The sequence below is a fragment of the Phlebotomus argentipes genome, unplaced genomic scaffold, assembly GCF_947086385.1.
Source record: "Phlebotomus argentipes unplaced genomic scaffold, Phlebotomus argentipes genome assembly contig_32, whole genome shotgun sequence".
Taxonomy (NCBI): domain Eukaryota; kingdom Metazoa; phylum Arthropoda; class Insecta; order Diptera; family Psychodidae; genus Phlebotomus; species Phlebotomus argentipes.
In genome coordinates, this window is record NW_026776187.1 from 229,738 (window position 1) to 250,853 (window position 21,116).

Genomic DNA, 21,116 nt, shown 5'->3' on the forward strand with positions numbered 1-21,116 from the left:
GATTGAGAGTTTTCTTTTCGTCTCTCTTCTCGTGTTTTTTCTTCTTCTTGTGAATCTCTTTTCATTGTGTGGTTATTGGTGAGGAAAATGAGGCACAAAGTGAGGAAAATCTCGGCGTATTTTTTTTCATCATCAAATCAACTTCAATTTATCTGTTTATCACAATTTTTTTTCGTCAGTTGGTGTTTTTCAAACGCTATTGCTTTCAAAAAATGTAACTCGCTTCCAAAAGGGACTAAAACTAGAAGAATTTGACTGAATTCAAAGCTACGACTAAATTATTTTTTCTCTACTTTCTTCTGATTTTAACACTCTTTGAAAATTGTCTTTTTTAGCTGCAAGAACGGAATGTTTCTCATTAAGTACAATTGTTTTGTAGCAAGAATACAATTTATCTACCATTTAATAATTATACATTTCACTCACTAATCAATACTCTACGTCCTGCCATTTAAAATGCTCCAATGATGCATGAGGCCATTTATTTCTATATTTTATGCTTAAATTCCATCTGCTCCTCTTAAGGATTATATTTATTCATAAATAGGTTTATCTGAACATGTAAAGCTCTACAGGATTTTCTCTCGTCATCTAAAATTTTCATTGTTTCTTGTAGTTTTTCATGCATTTCATCATCTCTAAGTATTGGTTTTTGTTAATTCAACTATTTATCATTCCACACTTTCTTAACCCCTTTTTTTCACGTGATCGCGTTTTAACCAGAAATTTTTGTGTCATTTTTGAAAATCAATAAATTGGGAGAATTGAATTTTTGCAATACAAATTTTTATCTGTTTTCTTTTCTATTCTGTGAATTTCTGGCAGTAGAATTTTTCTTTTTCCTCCAAGTGCTTTCTCTGCAAAATGCCTTTTTTATCCATTTGATAAAACTGAGACGCAACAATCACTACTGGACATTTCTATGTCATTTATTAGGAATATGTTTCTCATAGATTTCTCACTCTACTTAAGTAAAAGTTGCATTTATTTGCATTGCAAAAATATCTTAATCTGGCTCTTTTCCTTCTCCACCCCGGGGAAAAACCACTGTTTTCTCACACCCCACCAAGTTATATTGTCTACCTAAGTCACACTAAGATGTGTTTTTTATTCTTCAATTTGATATTTGTCTCAGCATCAGTTTTCTCATTCCCTCGTCTGCAAATAATAAGAGTCTAGGATAGAAATAATTATGATATGAACTTATTTGCTCTTTAGTGCCGTCGCCAAATTGGCAAAATATGTCTTAGGAACTCGATTGCGTGCTCACTTTGAACATCTTCACATCTCCTAAACTGCTGCTCTTCCCGCGCTACTCTTCGTGAGAACGAATCAAGGGATAGAATTTTCTGATATGTTTTCTATAATCAACTCTGGACTGCTGATGCTCAAATTGCGCTCAAAGTGATAGAAAAAAAAGTTCCTTCTGAGATTTGCTTAAGTATTCTCTCTAGAAAACAATAAGTAAAGATAAAAAAAACGATCAAAATGGCTCCCAACTGAGGAAAAATAATGTCTCCGCTCGAAGGCAATAAATTAGTGTACGATTAGGAGGCGCACAGTGCGAAATTTGCGCTTCGTCCAGTTTCGGCTGCGCGTATTGGACGCCGGAGCGAATCTCTAGCAGGTCACGAAGGGATTCTCCGTGATGCGGATCTCCTTGGCGGCCATATTGCCGTTCACGCTGTTTGCGTAAGCGTCACTGAAGATGTCGTTGTTGTTGCTGGCGGCGCTGCCGGTGCGACTGCGGAGCCACCTGAGCGCCGGCGTCGCAATGAGCGGTGATGCTGATCCAATACCATTTTCGTTAGACATTAGTGTGTTCGTTGAATGGTGGGCGGATGTGTTGCGAGTGGGTGGTGGGCGGTGAATGAAGAAAGCGTGTGTTTTGGGGAGTAGGATTTGTCATTTTACAACTTTCTCTTGGTATTTTTCTCTTTTGCGTGATTTCTGTGTTTTTTTTCTCATTCATTTTTGTCTGACTGCGCTCTGTGGCATGATTTCTTTTAGTTCAGCATTTTTGTCTTTAAATTTTCTCTGTGGCCGCGCGCAAGGTGAGTCGACGAGAATATGTACAAAAAGAAAACCCATGTTTAACAATCTCATCAACATTCTCATCAACTCCGCTGTAAAAGCAGAGCAATTTCGGTATAAAAGCTATGAGAATCACACACAAAGAGCCACAAAGCTGGATGAATTGTCCTTTCACTCTAGATGACTTGTTAACCATTCATAAGGCAAGTTAAGCAATTTGTCCTAGTTTCAGGCGTCAACACAAGTTACAAGAAACATAAATATGAATATCAAAATGTAGGGCAGTTTCAAGATGTTAAACAACACGATCTATAGCATTAGTAGAAACCAGTTTGAGCCTTGAATCATTCAGTTTTCTTCTCACATCGTTTTTTGTGAGAATTTCCCAGCTTTCCAAAGCCAGTTTTTAGTATTCTATTTAATCCTTGAAATCCTGCCCCACATTTTAACACTCACATTTACACAATATTTATTATCTCTTGTTGTCGTTGAGCATAAGAATGGTTCTTGAAGCCTTCGTTGCCTTACAAAAGTTCAACAGAGTTGAGTAAGTTGAGAAAGCAGCAAAACAAACCACTAAATTCAGCATCAAAACTAAATTTTAATGCTGAATCGAGAGATTCTTTATCTCATTTCCAGCCAAAATAACTCAACAAACACAACTCTTCGTCGCCTGTTTTGCTGATTGATGGCAATGAAGCGATGATGATGATGTTTATGACGAAAAAATAACATAAACATGATGAATCCTCAACGTTATTCCCTAAAATATCTGCTGGTCATTTCTCGGTTTCACTGTCATCGCTTCGTCTTTTGCATGTTGTGTTCAGAGTGTGAAAACTACCAAATCAAACAGTGTTGAAAGAAGAAAAAAAAAAGCCACAAAAAGCGTGCAAAACACAAGATTATTTTCCTCAAACGGACTCAGTTTAATTTATCCAATTGATAAAGTTGATATAAATTGTTTCTTCATCTTTTGGGTAAGAAAGTTTAGAGCAAATATTTAAAGGTTACAAGAAAAGGATTTTTGTATAAATCTATATAATTTTGCTTATCAATCTAAACTGTTCCCGTTTGCAAAATTATTATTTCTCTGCAATCAAAACTGCATTCTAAAAACTAGTCACAAATTCTTAATACTATTTACACTACTACTAAAAAGAAAATATGATAAATTTTGAGCAATGAACAATTTAAAATATATCAGTAAAATATAAATGTGATATTTCTCTTCAATATTATTTCTAAACTCTAACAATGAATTATTTTATTATTGACCTGCAAAATTTAATTCTATAAAAGAATACAGAAAATTGTGTTAAATGCTCATTTCTAAATTCTGCTTCTTAACTATTATTCTCATCTCTTGAACTGCAATTTTGCACGAAAAGCCATAGAAAATATGTGCGAAATATACTCACTAAGAAAACTATTGCGTGTGAAAAGCACATTTAAATAAACACAAAACTAAACATAGTTTAAAAAAAAGATAGACAGAAAAGATACAATTTAAAAACTATTTCGTAAAAATCCAATTTGTATTTTGGTATGCGTTTTTCTTGGCCTAAACCTATGATGATGTTCTTCTTCCTCTCCTAATCTAACGATACATATTTCCTCTTATACTGTGCACAAGATAGTCAGGGCGTTAAGCTCTCTACGGTGGCGGCTCTAGCTAACTTTTGCAACGCTCCGACAGCTATAAAAGAAATAAACAAAATGTGTGTCTGTGAAAAAAGAAAATTAACAACAATTTTGTTCCTTTCGCAGCATTTCATGCCAATCAAAAATTGTGTCCAAATTGTAACGCAATTGCGCTCGTTAAGCAAACTCAAGAGCTTTGCTGTCTCTCTCTGTCTGTTTTCCACTGCAATTCTAGTGCAAACTGAATCAATCCAGGAAGAAATTGATAATCCCACTTTTGTGTGCTTTTGACTATCAAATCTTGTGTAAATTGTCGTCACGCTTGCATCAATATTTGCTGATATAATTTTCGACTCTTCTTGCGCATTCTTTATTTGTCTGTCTGTCTATTGCGTGCAAGAAATTAACCAAGACATGATAAAAGATTCATGCTAAAAATATCTACAAGATGCTCTCTAAGACACTTTGCAACTATTTCTCAAGTTTCTGTACATACCATCACTCTTCGCAAAGGCACTCAAATCACATTTGTTTAAGCATGTCAAAATCTGTTGGGAATTTCGTGTGTGATTTTTGTCCAATTTCATTTGCTCATAAAAAGTAAGAAAAAGAGTGTCGAAAAGATCATGTGCCAAAAGCTCTGCCAGAAAGAATACGTGTATTTTTGTGTTTTTCAACAGTTCAATGTATATAAAATGAAGAAAAAAAAAATCGCCCTAAAGATGTTTATGAAAACAACTGAATTTAACCAACTTCAATATTTATTCAAGTATCAGTTTCTCTCTTTTTTTTCCTTCTGTCATCTCTGGATTATATCATTCGAAAGCAATAAATATTTTCATTCTTTACATGGTAATGACAAAAGTGATTAATATACTTCATATATATTCTCTGAACATTTCAATAGTTATTGTTTTCTCATCCTTTAAATACTCTTTCAAACATTTCTTATGCAGTTTTTCATAGATATTCTCTCTCTTACTGGAAACAAAAACACAAGAATAAAAAGCACAGAAACAAGTTGTGAAATTAATGAAAGTATTTAGCGAAGAAACTCATAAAGAAAACTCCTTTAATGAAATGTTTATAGAGTTTTTCATTTTAGTCAATTTGGTCAATTTTTGATTGCATATTTTTCTCTCTCTCTCTTATTTTCTTTATAATACTTCTCATTTTTTCTCCTCCTCTTATCAATACCAAAGTGAAGTACAAAAAAAACACTTCATATAAAGCTTTCAAGCTAAGAGTGCTTCAAAAAAGAATTATCTAAAATAAAAAACTTTGCTCTTGTATTGCATATTCAAAGGAATGTGCTTCAAAACAACAGAGCGAAAAGAAAACCAAAAAAAAGAGGTAAGAAAGTGATGTTCAAAAGATATAATAAGAGTTTCATATTGTGCAATACAATGAGCGATTTCTTGCATTGCTGCAAAGCTCTCGACTCGTACAATTAACAATCCTCACAATGCAACCCAGTGAAGTGACCGAGTTCCATCTCATTACCTAACATGATTGAGCCTTAAATTGGGTATTTTCTTGAAAGCTTTTTACGATCTTCTCCTCCTCTCGACCATCTCTGTTAAATTGATTATCATTGAGTAACTGTGATGAACATAATGGTGAAGTTAATGGTATTATTTCATGAATGTGTCCCTCTCGTCTTAGCTATCATGTTTTTCTGCTTAATGACTTTCTCTTGCATTTTGTATTTTATAAATATACACACACACATAGAAAAAAGAGCGTCAAATGATTCTCTATTGATTCTCATATTTTTTTTTTGGCTAAAATACTGTTTGACATATGAATTTATGGCGATTTGGTTTTGCATTCTTTCTCAGCGCATATTTTTTATTAATTCTGTTACTAGCAAGAATTTAACACTTACCATAGCCTTCACCCTGAAGGAAAAGCCTGAAAGCTTCAGCCAATTTTCCCGGTTGCTCCTCAAGAACCATTGCACAATCTTGAATCTGTGTGTTGAAAGATAGGCAAAACAGTCGTTAATGCAATGTGTAACTCAGGAATAAGTCAAAAAGACAGGATAGAAAGTTTGCTAATTCCACCCACGATTCACTGCATCGTCACCTTATCATGCTTCAGTGCCGTGAAATTGCATTTTCCTCCTCCTCCTCCTCCTCCTCCTCCCCATGGCAATGTGCAGGAGACAATTTATTTATGAAAGTAACACAACTCTCTCTCTCGCTCTGCCTTCATTATCATCATCCCTCGAGGACGCGTGAGAAAAGCTATTCTCAGTGCTGCAACATGAACCCACGCTTTTGTGCCTCGAGTGCCCGTTATCAAATATAATAAAATTGACACTTATTTATAACCCCCACCCTTCTCGTCAAAATCCGCCCCACCGCCAAAACCGCTTCTCCTCAATTAAGCACCACAAATGATGGCACGGAGAGAGTCTCCTCTTGCAGTGTTATCGGGAATTGCGTCTCAAATTTCACCACATGAAACTCAGTAGAGACGAAGAGGTTTCCATTGGCCAAAGTGCTTATTCACACTGTAATTTCCTGCCCCCTTTTTCCTGCCGCTTCGCATCACAGAATAATTTACACACCAGCGGAATTTGGAGGTATCTTTATGGCCAATTCATCCTCCGCAAAGGCACTGCGCGTCTATAAATAAACCAAAAATACTCACTTTCATCCAACTGGAATTTGTCGGATCGAGACGTCCATTGAGAGTCACAGTGTCGTCGACGTGCGGAGAAAGGGCTCCAGTGATGTTGATGATCGGCATTTTAAGCGTTGTGCCTGCAAAACAAAGCCCAATGTGAAATGCCTTGGACACAGACAAGCGGAGAAGCCCGAGAGTCTCATTATTATTACTGTTCTGCTGCGGAGAGCCAGACGGAGTGCGTGCGATGTTGAGGTCAGTCCTATGGATGTACGAGTAGATCCACATGCCCAGATTCGTGGGATTGATGGAGCGCTCGAAGTGGTTTTTGTACATTTGCACCAAATCGTGATTGCGCTCCTCGAGATTCCTGCCAAAGTGATGCCACATGAGGTAATCCACGACGCCCTGTGTCATGCCCTTGGTGCGCAGGAAGCGCGCATTGAACGTCTGGTAGCCCCACTCGATCCATCCGGCGGCCGTTGACACGCAGTTCAGCAGACACAGCGCGCCCACCTTCTCCGGATTGGCCAAGGCGAAGCGGGCCAGGATGTTCCCACCCGCGCCAACACCGAAGCCAATCACGGTCTTCAGACCGAAGTGCGACAGCACAAACAGCAGCTGAGCCGCCAACTCGTCCATCGTCGGATAGACGTAGCTGAAACAGCGAGAGATTTATTAAGCAAAATCACTTATCCAATTCATCATACGGGAGAAACTCATTGCAATTTTCTCTGATTTCTCTGCTCTGAAAATGCTTTCAGCTCACACCGACAGCAGAAAGAAATAGATTACATCAGGTGACATGAAGGGAATTTTCTTTCTGCTGACACAGCACAGGAAATATGTTGAGAACTCGAGTTAGGTGGTGAATTATTGAGCAATCACAAACATAAGTATATACAATTCCCAACAACATATAAACTTCCACAGACATTCGAGACATTTGGGTCATATAAAGTGAGTATAAGCTCTGAATATTTCCACCAACTTTCCCTTAATTTAATTCTTTACAACTATTGGATTTTGCCAACTTTTCCCGAATATTGGATAAAACCTTCTTGAATGCTCTATTCAAAGTCAATAAAAGTTTGTGTTACCGCAAGATAAGCTTGTAAAATTATAAAAAGAAACTTCAATTGCGACTAACTTCACACGGTGAACAATGTAACATCTTATCGTCTACTTTTTACTATGTTCTGTCAATTCCTTTGCCAACAGAACAAGGAAACACAAAGAAGACATTTCCAAACACACCCTGAAGTGTTGGTTGCACTTCGATAAAACTTAATCACAGGAAAACTGATCCAATTATTAGGAAAGCGTAGTGCTTTCCCTTATCACCTATTGTCATTGTTAATTGTTGTCCTATTTTAATTATCTCAGGTGCTCAACTGACTCAATTGACTATGGATGATTTTTGCCCGTTTTCATCCCCTTAAGCTGCTTTAAAACTAATTACAGTGAAGATTAAAGCACTTGAGTCAAAGTATAAGTAACTTCCTGAAAACTTTCCGCTGCTAACTTGATAATAATTCATATGTTCATCATGTGCTCTGCACAGTTTCAATGATTTCGATAAACAACGTGAGCTTTTGTAAGCGCTCTTGTTCAACATTTTCCCATTGAATGCCCGCACAATGTTATGCAAATTTCCCCCCGAAAACCCCCGCGAGAGAACAACTTCAATGACTATACTCACTCCTCGGGCAGCGTCGGAGCGCCTTCCTCTTGCCCAGGAGCCGTCACGTGGTACACGCAGAAGTTCTCCAACAGTCCTCGCATTGTTGGATAGTTGAAGAAGCCCGCAAAGCTGGACAAGTCTGCAAGGAGGGCAATTTCAGTGGTGTTTCAGCCAGCGACAAGCACATCTTACTCACAATTGAGTCCAAGATCATGGTACGTGAGAATCGCCGGCTTTGTGGTGTCACCCTGAATGGCCACGAGGATGTCTCCCTTGTCCGTTGGCACGCGCCTCAAGTCGCAAGAGTCAGCTATCGAGCCACGTGAGTTGGGAAATTGCAACTGGACGGAACGCAACTCAATGTCATCCATTGGATCCACTGGCATAGCTCTAAATCATCCAAGCGTGGAGAGAAAAATTATCATTAGCACAAACTTATCATAGAAATATTGCTGGCAAAAATACAAGAGACAAATCATAATAATTAAATCATAGTAAAGGATTTATCCATTAAAAAGTACTCCATTTATTTCAACAATGTCTCAATCTACAGGATGTTCCACTCAACAGTCGAGATTTTACCCACAGGAGAGTGAAATGGGAGAGTTTATACTGTGAAAAATATCTCTCTCTCTCTCTCTCTCTCTCTCTCTTCTAATGTCATCATCCTCACGTAAGATGTTCTGGAACTTCTGATGAGCTTCTTCCGCTTTTCTTGATCAACATTATATCCTCAATCCCACGAGAGTTTTGCTATCGATTTCTTATGTCATAAGAAATTCCTTCTTTCCTTCATTATTATTAAATTTGCATGCAAAATTAAAAATTTATCACTCAAATCAACCTCTTCAAAAACTCCATCTTTCGCTAGAAACAAGACAAAGACGTTTTTCTTATTCTCATCACTTCTCAAATTCAAAATTCTCCAGCAAGAAAATTACCCAAAAAGCACATGCAAATTTTTTTCTGTTTAGTCCAAAAACAAATTTGACGTGAGACGCATTTTCGGATTGTGTGAATTTGTACCAATTTCTCAAATAGCCCATCGCACTCTATATTATCTGCCAAATGGCAAGGCAAAAGAGCGGGAAAATTGCGCCAAGACAAATCGTGAGGAATATATATTTTCAATGATTTTCCCATCACTTCCTTTGCCTCCCATTTCGATATTCATTCTTCACGACCAACAATTGCGGCACGTGAGAGGTGGTTCTTTTTTGCCATTTTCCCCGTTCGCTGCTCCATTTTCACACACATGACGACACAGTGGCGGGTTTCTATAGGAACGCGCTGAGGATATACAAAACACACACCCTCATTTTCAGCCGCGCACACAATGAGAAAACACTGAAAAGGTATTGCAAGACCTCCACACATCGTGTTCCTCAGTGCCAAAGCTGCCCTCGAGCACCTTCGCCAGCATAAATGGTCACAAAGCACACCCTCCCCAGACGTCATATTTTTTCCACCGAGAAACCGCCGTGCGATAAGCAGATTACAACCCGAGCAGGTCAACTCCCATGTGCATGTGTGACAGACTCCACAGAGACTCAATTACGAAGGTTACCATGCACAAATTATTAGTTCGACTTCCCATCGAGCGTATTATGCAATTTTCTCACACAACCCGAGCAATTTTCTCTCACGTCAACATCAAAAGAAGAGACACCCAACCAGTCATTAATGCAATTTCCCTCCATCATGAGAGCGCATGAGGTATTTTCCCAAGGGAAACCCTTCGCGATGACCCACTTTCGCAGCCGCTCCCAAAAGTATTCAACAGGATCGCCGCTCATCCCTTCGCAATCGCACAATAACAAGGAGTCATTCAATATCTTCTCCCCCCCATTGAAAATGCAATGGCATTTATGGCGCATTTTCGTGGAAAATTGAAATTATATTTTCCCATTTTCAACATGGACAAAAGAGCTGAAAAGCGATAAGGAAGAGCGAAGCAACTTCAATTGCCCCATTGACAAAATTCACAATATTGTAGTCAAACTGAAAAAATATGGTTTCAATATTTTCACAGGACAATAAATTCCAACAATTCACCCAATTTCCTTTCCAACGGACTCGGCAACTTAAAACAGAAATGACTTTGTCGGAATAAGATCCGTGAAAAGCCATCGATATCCTGAGATTTGTAAATCGCGTGAGTCTTTAATAATGCAGTGAATTGTAAAATAATACAATGAATATTCCCACAATTTGTTATTGACCTGAATTTTCTATGAACTCCTGGCAAAACTAGTTTTTCCTCCTGATCAATGAATGACACGATTCTTCATCTCACTGATTTTCTCACTTGTTCGATAGCCCTGAATGCCCTGGACATCTTCCCAGCCTTCGATCACAGCATTAACTGCCTCATTTTTGCGCATCGCTCTTCTGTGGAAAATTCAATTTCTGTCCATTTCCTTTCAACATTTGGCTTTCCTTGAGAAACATGTGTCCGCTTTGATGGGCAATTTGGCATCCCAAGAAGCTTCCCATCATGAACATCGACGGGAAGTTGCCTCCCAACTTTCCACTGTGCCTCTGGAGACAAGACAATGGCATCTGCTGAGATTCACACAGTGCTCTGCACTTTGTTCCGCAACCACCGAGTCCATTTTTCATCTCTTGCCGAGGAGAAACACAAACTGGGCCAATGATATTTTTCAACCCTTCAGAGCACAGAGTGTCATCGTTCTGGGAATTTATTAAAATAGCACTCCTCGTGGCGCACAATAAATCCAATTGACTCCGGAATATTCCCCAATTAAGGGTGTGACAATCAACTTAAATGCGTGTAATTGATGTCCTGTTCAAGACAATTTTCCCCAAAATTATTAATAAAGTAATTGACACTCATTTTTTCCCTCCTATTTTTATCCTCCTCTTCACGCCATGCACAAGAGATATCAAGATTCTGACTCATGGATAAACTAATTGGTTATAATTTTCCATTAAATCTATTATGCTTTCCAAATTCACTTTGCACCCCCATCTCCTCACAAATTCATCCCCCTTTTCCCTTATCCTTGGCAGTGGAAATTGGCACAAATTCTCACCCATTCAACACACTTCATCTCACATCCAATTTGGGTCAATTGAATTATAGTTTCAAATGCTTTTTATAGCTTCACACTTTTCCAATTTGATATTTCACATGAAATTCACACATTTTTACCTGAAATCAAAGAGACTCTTATTTTTCTCTAAAAATGCGCACAGCAAAGAAACACGCAAATAGCAATTTTGGAACTCTCATTTTTCTTCTTCTCCTTTCCTCTCATGACGATAAAAAAAAGAAACTTTTTATGTATATTATCACCTCAACATATGAACTAAATGAGTGGGTAAAAAAAAGGAGAATTTACTACAATAATAATTGTTGTAAGTTGGTGGTTTGGTGTGATGTGAATGATTAATATATTCTATCAAGTCACGCACTTTCAGGTGGACAATAATTACGCTCTATTTGATTCTGGCTTCAGAGCAAAAAATTAGTTTGAGAAAATTCCAATTCTAAAAAGGACTTCATGCATTTTCTATACGACCTTGTGACTTTCCAACTTCAAATTCTTATCATCTTAATGGCAATTTACGTTAAGATACAATCATAATCAAAAGGTAATTTACGGTAAAAGAGGCTCTCTAAAGGTGTGATTAAGAGTTAGGTGTGATTTATCTAAACAAATCAATTTAATTATACTCAATACTAAAGAGATGATAAAAGACAAATCAACATATAGATTACAAAAGATTATATACTGGTAAAATCATCGACGACACCATGAGAAATTGCTTTATATTCATGATGTCGTGTCAGATTTATTTATCAACAACTCTAAATTATTAATTAGGGTGTGTCTCAAATTTTGGCTCTTCTTGCAGAAATACAGAAAAAAAACAATTTGTGTTTTATTGGTTCACTGAAATCTTTCACCTTTCTTAAGTCTGTCAAAACAAAAATTGCCTGATTGATCTCTGATTTCCAATTTATCTTATCGAATTTCGTAATCACACTCTTTTCAATATCTGCCAACAAAAACAATAACCTGCAAAATGGAGACTGAAAAGAAATCCCTTCAGTCGCTTTAAATGTTCAAGGGAGTTTCGTAAAAGGGGACTTTTGCTTCTCTTACCCAAGGAGACGTGCCTCTTCGGCAGTGTGAGTCGGAGCGGATGGCATCCTGTTGTTCGTTGGTCGACCACTTTTGTCTCGGTCTCTGCAAAAAATATCACTAAACATGCAGGCAAAACACGCAAGATTTTTATATCTCTCTTTCAAAAAACCATTAAAAAAAGAGGTATTTTACATATTAAATCAAAAGGGGGAAATATTACAAGTTGTATTGTTAGAAACCATATTTGAAGATTAAAAAAAAAACACAACACAAATTTAATTCATACAGAGAATAGAGAAAATCCTTCTCCATCTTCGCCACTCATTTGCGATAGAGAAAGATAATGTTAATTAATTATAGGTAAGATAACAGAAACTTAATCAAAAATCTACATGTTATTTGAGTATAAATGAGGAGTATTTCTTTTACATTTCTACACTCTCCTTTAAATTTCCCCCTATTTCAAGCGCGAAAACCTAATGAGAAATTTCATCCATTCTCTCTCTCTTTCTCTTATGCTAATAATGACATTGTGGTGAAGGATTAGAAAAGGAACTAAAAGTGGCACAATAATTTTACCCAAACTCAGTCATATTCCAAACATCAAACTCTCACGCGAACTTTTATGGAAAATTTTATTCTTTCTCGTTTACTTTTCTCCAACAATTTCAATTCAAACCGAATCAATTGATAAATTTGTAAATTCCTCTTGATTCACTACTTAAAACCGGATTGTTAATCACATTCCCTGATTCAACCCAGAGATTATCGCGAAAAGCCAGCAAAAACATACAATTTTTGCGTGGGATGAAAAATACGACAAATTGATTGTAAATTTGACAACTGACTGAAGGCACGGTTTTGCATCTTATCTGTGCAAACAAAGAATCGCTTATCAAAAAGAGATCATTTTTTGCTACCATATCACTCCTTCTACGTCGATTTCAGTGACTTTTACACTGATTCCCGTGCAAATAGACACACTTTAATCAATTTGCTCCACTATTTCGAGCTCAACATCGCGAAACACAAGCCAACAAGAGCGCTGTGTTTGCGCACAAACACTCTCAAGTGCGCGCCCAATGATGAAAAATCACGAGCCTCTAATTAAATATTGAGAAATTATTATTACTAGCAGAAAGCGCGCGATTCTCAGTCTCTCTCTCACTTTTACAGGCCATGATTCTTTTTCTGCGATAAGATTCCTCAATGTAACCATGGTTATATCAGCAATAACAATACTCCAATATAATTGTGTATTTTTGGACTTTGTCGTGTGTTTGTGTGTTCGAACGTAGAGAGAAAAATTAAAATAAAACATACCTCATATTGTGGTCTAGCACTAATTGATACAGTAAGCAAAAATCGTGCATGCAATGAAGCGGAGAAAAAAAGCCACCAAGAAAGTCAATTTCACAATTTCGCCTTTTCTTTCAATGGGATCTTAGAGTGTGTGGCACTTTTGAAGCACATTTTGTGTCTTACGAAAACACAAATATTCATTAATTTTACATCCAATCAATATTTTCACCAATTTATGCTCATTCCTCGTTATACAATTTTGCAAGCATATTCGCAATTTCACCTCTATTTACAAGCCAACCGGAAAAAAATTAGCTTCATGAGAAGTTCTTGGTATTCACAGTGAAATTCACACAGAGAGAGAGAGGAAAAGCAATTTCCCTCATGATTGCGAAAATAACCAATAAAAATTCACTTTATAACCAAATATCAAAGAAGTCTATCAATTCACCTTTTAAAACATGTTTCTCATGTTCGTGAAAACCATGTGAGAATTTCTTTCCTATTTCAATTTCCTTGAAAAGTGTTATTGAAACCCAAAATTTATTTTCTCTATGTTTATATCAAATAAAGAATTTTATTGTGAAAATTTACTTTCATCTCTCTCTCTCTCTGTGAAAGTTCACGAAAAGCCTCAAATTCTGACCTGTTGAAGATCTCCAGCACCATCGAGAAGTACTCTTTGGAAAGATGCAATGCAATCACCACAGAAAGTCCAATCAAAATGCTCTTGAGACTCTCTGTAGATGCGAAAATTCCCAAGTTGTAGCTTCACTTTATCCGATATTCTCGCCAGCCCAATTGGGAAGTTTCGCAGAAGCAAGCAAAAGCATTCACAAAACACTGTCCGTTCCTCTAACCCTTCAACAAGCGACTCTCTGGATGACAAGGAAGGCGGAGAAGCAACAGGGAACAAGACTTACCTGGAGCTCACGATGCTGATGTTCGTCGACTTGGCGTTGAGCAGCGGCGGGTCCTGGTGCCCGCCGATCGCCTGCCCAATCGCCCGCTTCACGGACTCGAGCACCGACTGAGCCCCCGACGCAGGCTCCGTCGTGGCATTGTACACGGACCGAGGCCCGTTCTCCAGCGACACATAACCCCCCTCAGACTGGGGCATCTTCGCCACGCCACAACACCCAATTATCAATCATACCGCCCGAGCATCATTCGGCGATTGGCAATTTGATGAGTGACCAAATTCATAACAGAACATAAAAGGAAAGAAATATAAAACAAGATAAGAAATAATAGAAAATAGATCTTTCAAAAAAAAAAGAATCAAATTATATCATAATGACCAAAGAACAAATACAAGTTTTCCCTTCACCCAAAATCAAAAACAGATAAGAAATCTCCCCTTTGTGATACCTTTTGTTACATTATCGAACCTTTTCCGTGTTTTTTTACCAAAAGGAAATGTAGGATGAAAAATACAAATAAACAATTTCAAGAGGACATGAAACATTAAAAAAGAATTCACAATCCTAAAGTATAGACTATATATTTTTATAATTTTGTATCTTGATTTATTAGTTGTGGAATTTTTATTTTTAAAAATTTCCTTATTTATAGGTTTTAGATATTATTTAGGTGACTCTTTAGATTATGTTTTGTGTTAGATTTGTATCATGTGTCATAATATGTTTGTGATTTTTAAATCTATTCGAAGATTACGTGTTTCTAAACAAATTAGAAATCAAACAAAAATACTCTAGAAACGAAGTATAAAATAAAAATATTACAATTTCCTTTTACATTAACACAAAAGAAAAAAATATATATGATAATCGCGTGAAATGTGAGTGAAATGCGAAGGTTTTTTTAGCATTCTAATAAAATTTTACTATTCACTACGAAAAAAATTCTACCGATCTAAAGAATGAATTTCACTTGATTGTGCAGCATAAACCACTCAACAGTAAAGCTATAAATTTGAAATAATATTTACATTGGAAGAATGGAAAATTTCTCCTTTTCTTCAGCTACAACAAACATTTTTTTTTCTTTTTTATTTTTCTCATACAAAAGGCAAGATAGAGAGATAAATGAAAGACCTAAAAAATATAATGTACACAAGATACAAAAGGAAATTGTATATGTATAGAAGGAAATTTAATAACATGGAAATTCTCCTGACTTTTTCTTGCCTCCACTTTTTTATCTCTCTCTCTCTCTCTCTCAACTATGATATCCTCTTTTCTCTATATATTTACCATACAACAATCAAAAGTGCCAATATTAGTAGAATGTTAATAATCTCGAGTAATATTTCCACTAGAGAACACTCAAAATACAGCCACAGTGTGATGGAGGCACAAACAACACACACCAAATCTAATAAGAATGTACACACAGGGAAATTTGGGACTGAGAGTGGGTGGTGGGTGGGAAATGGTGTAAAATCGATATTTTTTCATTAGGGCCCACGACTTTCCGGAAGCCCCACATCGAGACCATTAAATCACACGTATTGGCGCGGCAAAAAATGATCCACATTGAGCAAAAGACATGAGAAAAATCTGTCCGATAAGGGATGAAACTTTCGCCCTCGCTTCTTTTTATAATGACATTTTTGCCATGCCCTCCTCCTTCTCTCTCTCTCTCTCTCCTTCACTCGGGATCATATCTTATGTGGAGAGTTTGAAACTTGAAAACAAGTCACGATCTCCATGGATGAAACATTCGGCAAAAGAGACGCAAAAGTTCGCAAAAGGTGGAACTTCCATTCAGCTTCACATACGCAAGAGATGCTAAAACTTCCTCCCCTTAAAACACATGGAAAATTCTCAACACGAGACATGTTCTCTTCACCAAGTCTATAGCAATAAATTACTTTTAATTCCATCCTAATAAATCCTTCGTCTTTCCGCAGAAAATTTACCTACATTATACACAATATTGATTAATCCACCCCAAACATATATTAAAGCTTCTTCACCACCTCAAAGTTCTCTCCTCAAATTCTTCTGCATGACTAAACAAATTTGCTGAACTTGAAATTTCACAGGCAATAGCGAATTTTAGGCCTTCAAAGGCCGACACCCCGCAATCACGCATCGTCACAAACAATATGTAATTAAGAAGAATATTTATAGAATACAAAGCGAAAGTCTTCCCCGCATTAACTTCCTTCGCTCGAGTATCGTGTAATTAATCATTCACCAAATCAATAACTATCAATTTGCCACGATGAAACATTTGAGAAGCATTGAAAGCATCTAGAGACTTGAGAGAGAGACCTATCTCAATGTTTACCATGTAAAAGACTCCCAATATCAATTTGCACCCACACAAGTTGACTCTATTTTTACACACACTAATTGAAATTTTCCCACAAATTTATGGATGAAAAATATCTATGTCGCACTTTATCCAATTCAAGACAATTCCCCAACAGAATAGACACTGGAAATTAAGATGAAAGAGGAAATTCATACGTATCACGAACTCCTATTGAGTCACATCCTCTCTAACCAATTTAACACTGATAAACACTCCACTGTCTCAAACACACGCCTCTCTTCGCTGCGTCTCTCTTTTCTGCGTCTCAGATGGAAAAATTTCCCATTCAACACAAATACTTCGATAAATACACACTGTCGGCCCGCACAAAATCAAGCCGGCATTTAGCAGATTGAACTGGATTGAGACAAAAATATCCAGATGCAATTCAGAGACAATTTTCACCACTATTCAGTGATTATCGATCGACTTTGCATCCTCGCTTGCTTTCTTTCTCCAGCCACAGAGGACCAGGAAAGTGAGATTAATTGATGCAAACAAAACCCACCCACGTACCAAAGAGCCACGAAGAGAGACACAATCTTAATCTTACATAGACAATTGAATTAAATTTCTCGTCATTTGGGTTGATTTTCATGCCTTGTCCTCTTTCCGCTGGGCTTCTCAAGAAATCACAGTTATTGTTGAGTTACAAGTTAAAAAAAGTCTAACATTTTTTTTTAATATATAATATAGAATATTTAGAGAAGCATAAAAATTGTTACAAATTGTAATTTTAAAATAATTAATTAATAATTGAAAATTGTGTGGATTTTCTTAGGACATTTTCAAGAAAGAGAATAGAATTTCCTTCAACACAATTCTTTAAATGTTTCTCTCTTCGTTTTGCAATAAATCACTGAGTTTCATTTGAAATTAAGCTCTTGAACTTGAAATCGAATTGTTCTTAGCTTTGACTCAGACATTTGTTCGTATAATTAGCAGAAAATCGTGCTCATTCTGATGCATGATGATGAATCATCGCTTTGCGATATTTGAGGGCCTCAATTAAGCTAGTACGAATCTCTACAACTATAAACTTTTCAGGCTGTGTCTCTGGTTTTATCGCCGCCCTCATGTTGTGTTGGCCCTCGGACAAACCATCAACAACTTTAATGCGCTCCTCATTGGATTATTATGACTCTCAAGCGACTTGAGGGAGACAAAGTGGCACAATATACATTTATTCTAGAGATAAACTCAAGATAAATGGAGCAATATTCTTTTTTCCACAGGCAAATCTCCCTCGCAGATCATCGAAGATTTATGTCCAAATATCATTCCTCGCAGCGTGATTCACCTGTATTTCACAAAATCGCACCCGAAATCGCACGTGAGTGCGAAACAGTGACGCAATTTGGCTCCACTCTTTGCATTTTGCCAAACGCTCGCGAAAGCAGCGCCAAAAGGCACGAAAAAATCGATCTACATTACACAATTTGCAAGACTTTTTCACTCGATACATACTTTTTGAGTGAATTTTTATCATCTCTCCAACGCTTGGATTTTATTGCCAAATTTATCTTTTGACGTCTAGACTGAAAAAGAGTCTAAAAAAGAGCACAATTCGTACTCGTGCCATTACGCTTCCTTACACCCTTTTTTCATTTGGAATAAAATGGATTATGCTGAGGCAATTTGTCGACGCATATATCCATTAATTTGGGCACATTAGCAAGTGTGTTCCCGCAAAAGGGACAATTGCGCAAGAAAAATGCCATTTTTATGGCTTGTCAGTCCTTTATTTAATCGCACGATTTATGTTCGTCTCTCATATCTCGCTAAAGTGTATAATCAGTGGGAATCATATCGACCTACATCTGTCACTGCGAGATATTAGACGAAAGAACGATGCTTTGTCCGAGTTGTCTAATAAAATCTGAGATTTCACAGAACTTCTAGCTCACTTATCAATTTCAAGCGTCAATCGCAATCCACTCACAGAAGTGCACACAAACCAATAAATTGTAACATGAATTATTCATTCATGCACTCATTCTTGTGAAACATGTAGAAACAGAACCTTGATAAAATAGTGAAATAAGACTGCAATGAATTTTTGTGTTTCTGATCAATTTTAACGCATAAATGTTGTGTAAAAGTATTCAGACTTCATTCAGCCCTTTTTCTCCTTTCCCACCCAAATACTCAAACAAATAATTAATGAGTGATTTCCAGAGACGCCAAAAGAGAGAAAAACTTTCCACGAACTCGTTCCACCTAATTGGCCAGTGGAAATGAATTTTCCATGAAAGACAGAGATTCAGAGAAGTACATTCCTTTGGATTTTTCTGCTTATCTTGGGGTGAAATCCTCTTAGAATCCCTAATTTTCTTTTGTTCAATTTAATGGCATTCTGAAAGCTCGAGAATCATCAAAATTTCATGCTTTTTCGATCAAACTTCCGGACACGATTTTTTTTTCCGGCAAAATGACTTGCAAAACAATAAAAGCCCCAATTGTCGTAAAAGCCCCCTAAATAATCTTCATTTTTGATGGTTTTTAACTCCATGCTTTCATGGGTTTACTTCCTAAATCCGGTACATCGGCACTTAACCGCCGAGTGGCTTTCGAAGCTTAAAGCTCGCCAAGCCTTCTTCGATGCGCTGGAGCTTTAAGGCGATCAGAGGCGCAATTTGTGGCAATTTCGGGACTGAAATCCCTTTCGATTTCCGAGCGGAAATCCGATGCCACCCAGGGAATTAGATGCAATTAAACTCCCATTCCTAATGAGACTTTTATTGCGTGCCTCAATTTTGCCACAGGGCAGTTATTTCAAGGCACTTCCGGGGAGAATTGTCTCACCCTCCCGCCGATGTTTTCCACGCGAATTGATAGAGCCTCGCGACGGCTCTTCTGGCGATGACAGCGAGTATCGATTGAGGGCTCTTCGCGGTGGCCGCTGGCGGAGAGAGAGACAATAAGTCAACGCCAGAAAGCTCCCTGAAGTGACCCTTGTGAAAAATCAATAATCAATGCAGAAGACTTTCATGGCGCGCTCAGTCGAGCAACCTTCGCGAAAACCGCGGAAAAGTCACACCATTTTCCACCACCACCTTTCCGGAAGTACCCAAATCACCTCCCAATACAGGGCAGGACACTGTGGATGGGGTTCTGGGACTAGAGCCTCATGGACAAAGGCCGGGAGTGAGGATGAAAGTTCAACTTTGGCAACATTGATCCAAAAGAGAAGGCTGAAAAAAGGAGGGCAAATGCCTTCCTCCTCAGGTTTGCCGCACTACAGCTTCTTCCAACAAACACATACCTTCGATAATCTCTTGGGAAACGATTCACGTGCTAATCAAGAACGGGCAGAACACTTTTCACCACAAATTTTCACTTTTCACGCCGGAGACTCTGTCTTTCACTTCCACTTCGCACGAAATTCGATTACAATTTAATTACGTGAGTACAAAATTCTGACAGGCAGCGCGAGATTATTCCGCGCGGCGCGCTGCAATCGCCTGAGAGGCGTCACGCCTGTGCCGGAGCAGCAAATGCTGCACGCGCGTATGCTGTACGAAATATACTCACTCTGTCGAATTCCCGCCAATTTTCTCCATTCTCTGCTTCGTGATGATTTCTCAATTTATGCAAAAATAATCCATTTTCCACCGCTATTCCTATGCAGAGACGATGAAGTGTCAATTTCACGTGCAAATTTTCCGGTGCTTCATGGTAAAACCTGTTAAATGGCACTCAACTTCACCATAAATCTGCACTAAAATGCAATTGCAATTACACGATTCCTTGTCACTACATCACGATCACAAAATCACTATGCAATCTATGGGAGTGAAAAAAGTCCAAAAATGATGTGACATAGAGAAAATCATGATAGAGGTTTATCAATTTTAATATTTCCTTGGAGACACTTGTGTAAACTTCATGTGAGCAAAGAAAAATTACTCAAAAATATACCAAAACTAATATTTTCGTATTTTGCCAACACAAATTTGTGTCGATGAAGAATTATGTGTTGGCAAACCATATACAAAAAGGAATTTATCGATGTGTGTCAAAATGGAAAAAGAAGATGTAAAAATATTCTTATCATGATTAAAAGAAAATCAAAAAAAAGTGTTGCATAATTTGAATTCAGACATTTTTCAATAAAAGAAATCAAATTCTCCACAGGTCAAATTTAATCACTTTTCCCACGACACATCAATATAAATAATTTTATTCACTAAAAAATGGATATATGTTGATCTTAAAATGCTAAAAATATTCCTCAGAATTTATTATATTTCACTTTATCCACCCATTTTTGGTGTCTTTGTTTTTTCCACTCTCAATAATTGACGGATTTGCAAGTTTTGCGTGCTTCTGATCCGACTTTTTCCACTGAACTGAGATCGTTCCGCTCGATTACGCGACAGATGATCGCGTCACCCATATTTCAATCTCCCACAAAA

General features: G+C 37.4%; 1 protein-coding gene across 5 annotated transcripts; it reads right to left on the reverse strand.

Annotated features, from left to right (window-relative positions):
• Nucleotides 1-293: 293 nt before the first annotated feature.
• LOC132264153 (protein NDRG3) lies at nucleotides 294-21,055 on the reverse strand. 5 transcript variants are annotated; one of them, XM_059764251.1, is made up of 9 exons: nucleotides 19,964-20,112; nucleotides 14,337-14,533; nucleotides 12,130-12,213; nucleotides 8,193-8,386; nucleotides 8,015-8,135; nucleotides 6,525-6,970; nucleotides 6,337-6,449; nucleotides 5,567-5,651; nucleotides 294-2,037 (listed from the first exon to the last, which is right to left on the reverse strand). In XM_059764251.1, the coding sequence occupies exons 2-9, from the start codon at nucleotides 14,531-14,533 to the stop codon at nucleotides 2,027-2,029; spliced, it is 1,251 nt and encodes a 416-aa protein (XP_059620234.1). In that variant the 5' UTR covers nucleotides 19,964-20,112; the 3' UTR covers nucleotides 294-2,026. The 5 variants fall into 5 exon arrangements, with proteins under 5 accessions (XP_059620234.1, XP_059620232.1, XP_059620235.1 ...); XM_059764249.1 differs by lacking the exon at nucleotides 294-2,037 and adding an exon at nucleotides 2,940-3,733 and having other exon boundaries at nucleotides 19,964-20,111; XM_059764250.1 differs by lacking the exon at nucleotides 294-2,037 and adding an exon at nucleotides 3,749-4,659 and having other exon boundaries at nucleotides 19,964-20,115.
• Nucleotides 21,056-21,116: the final 61 nt, after the last annotated feature.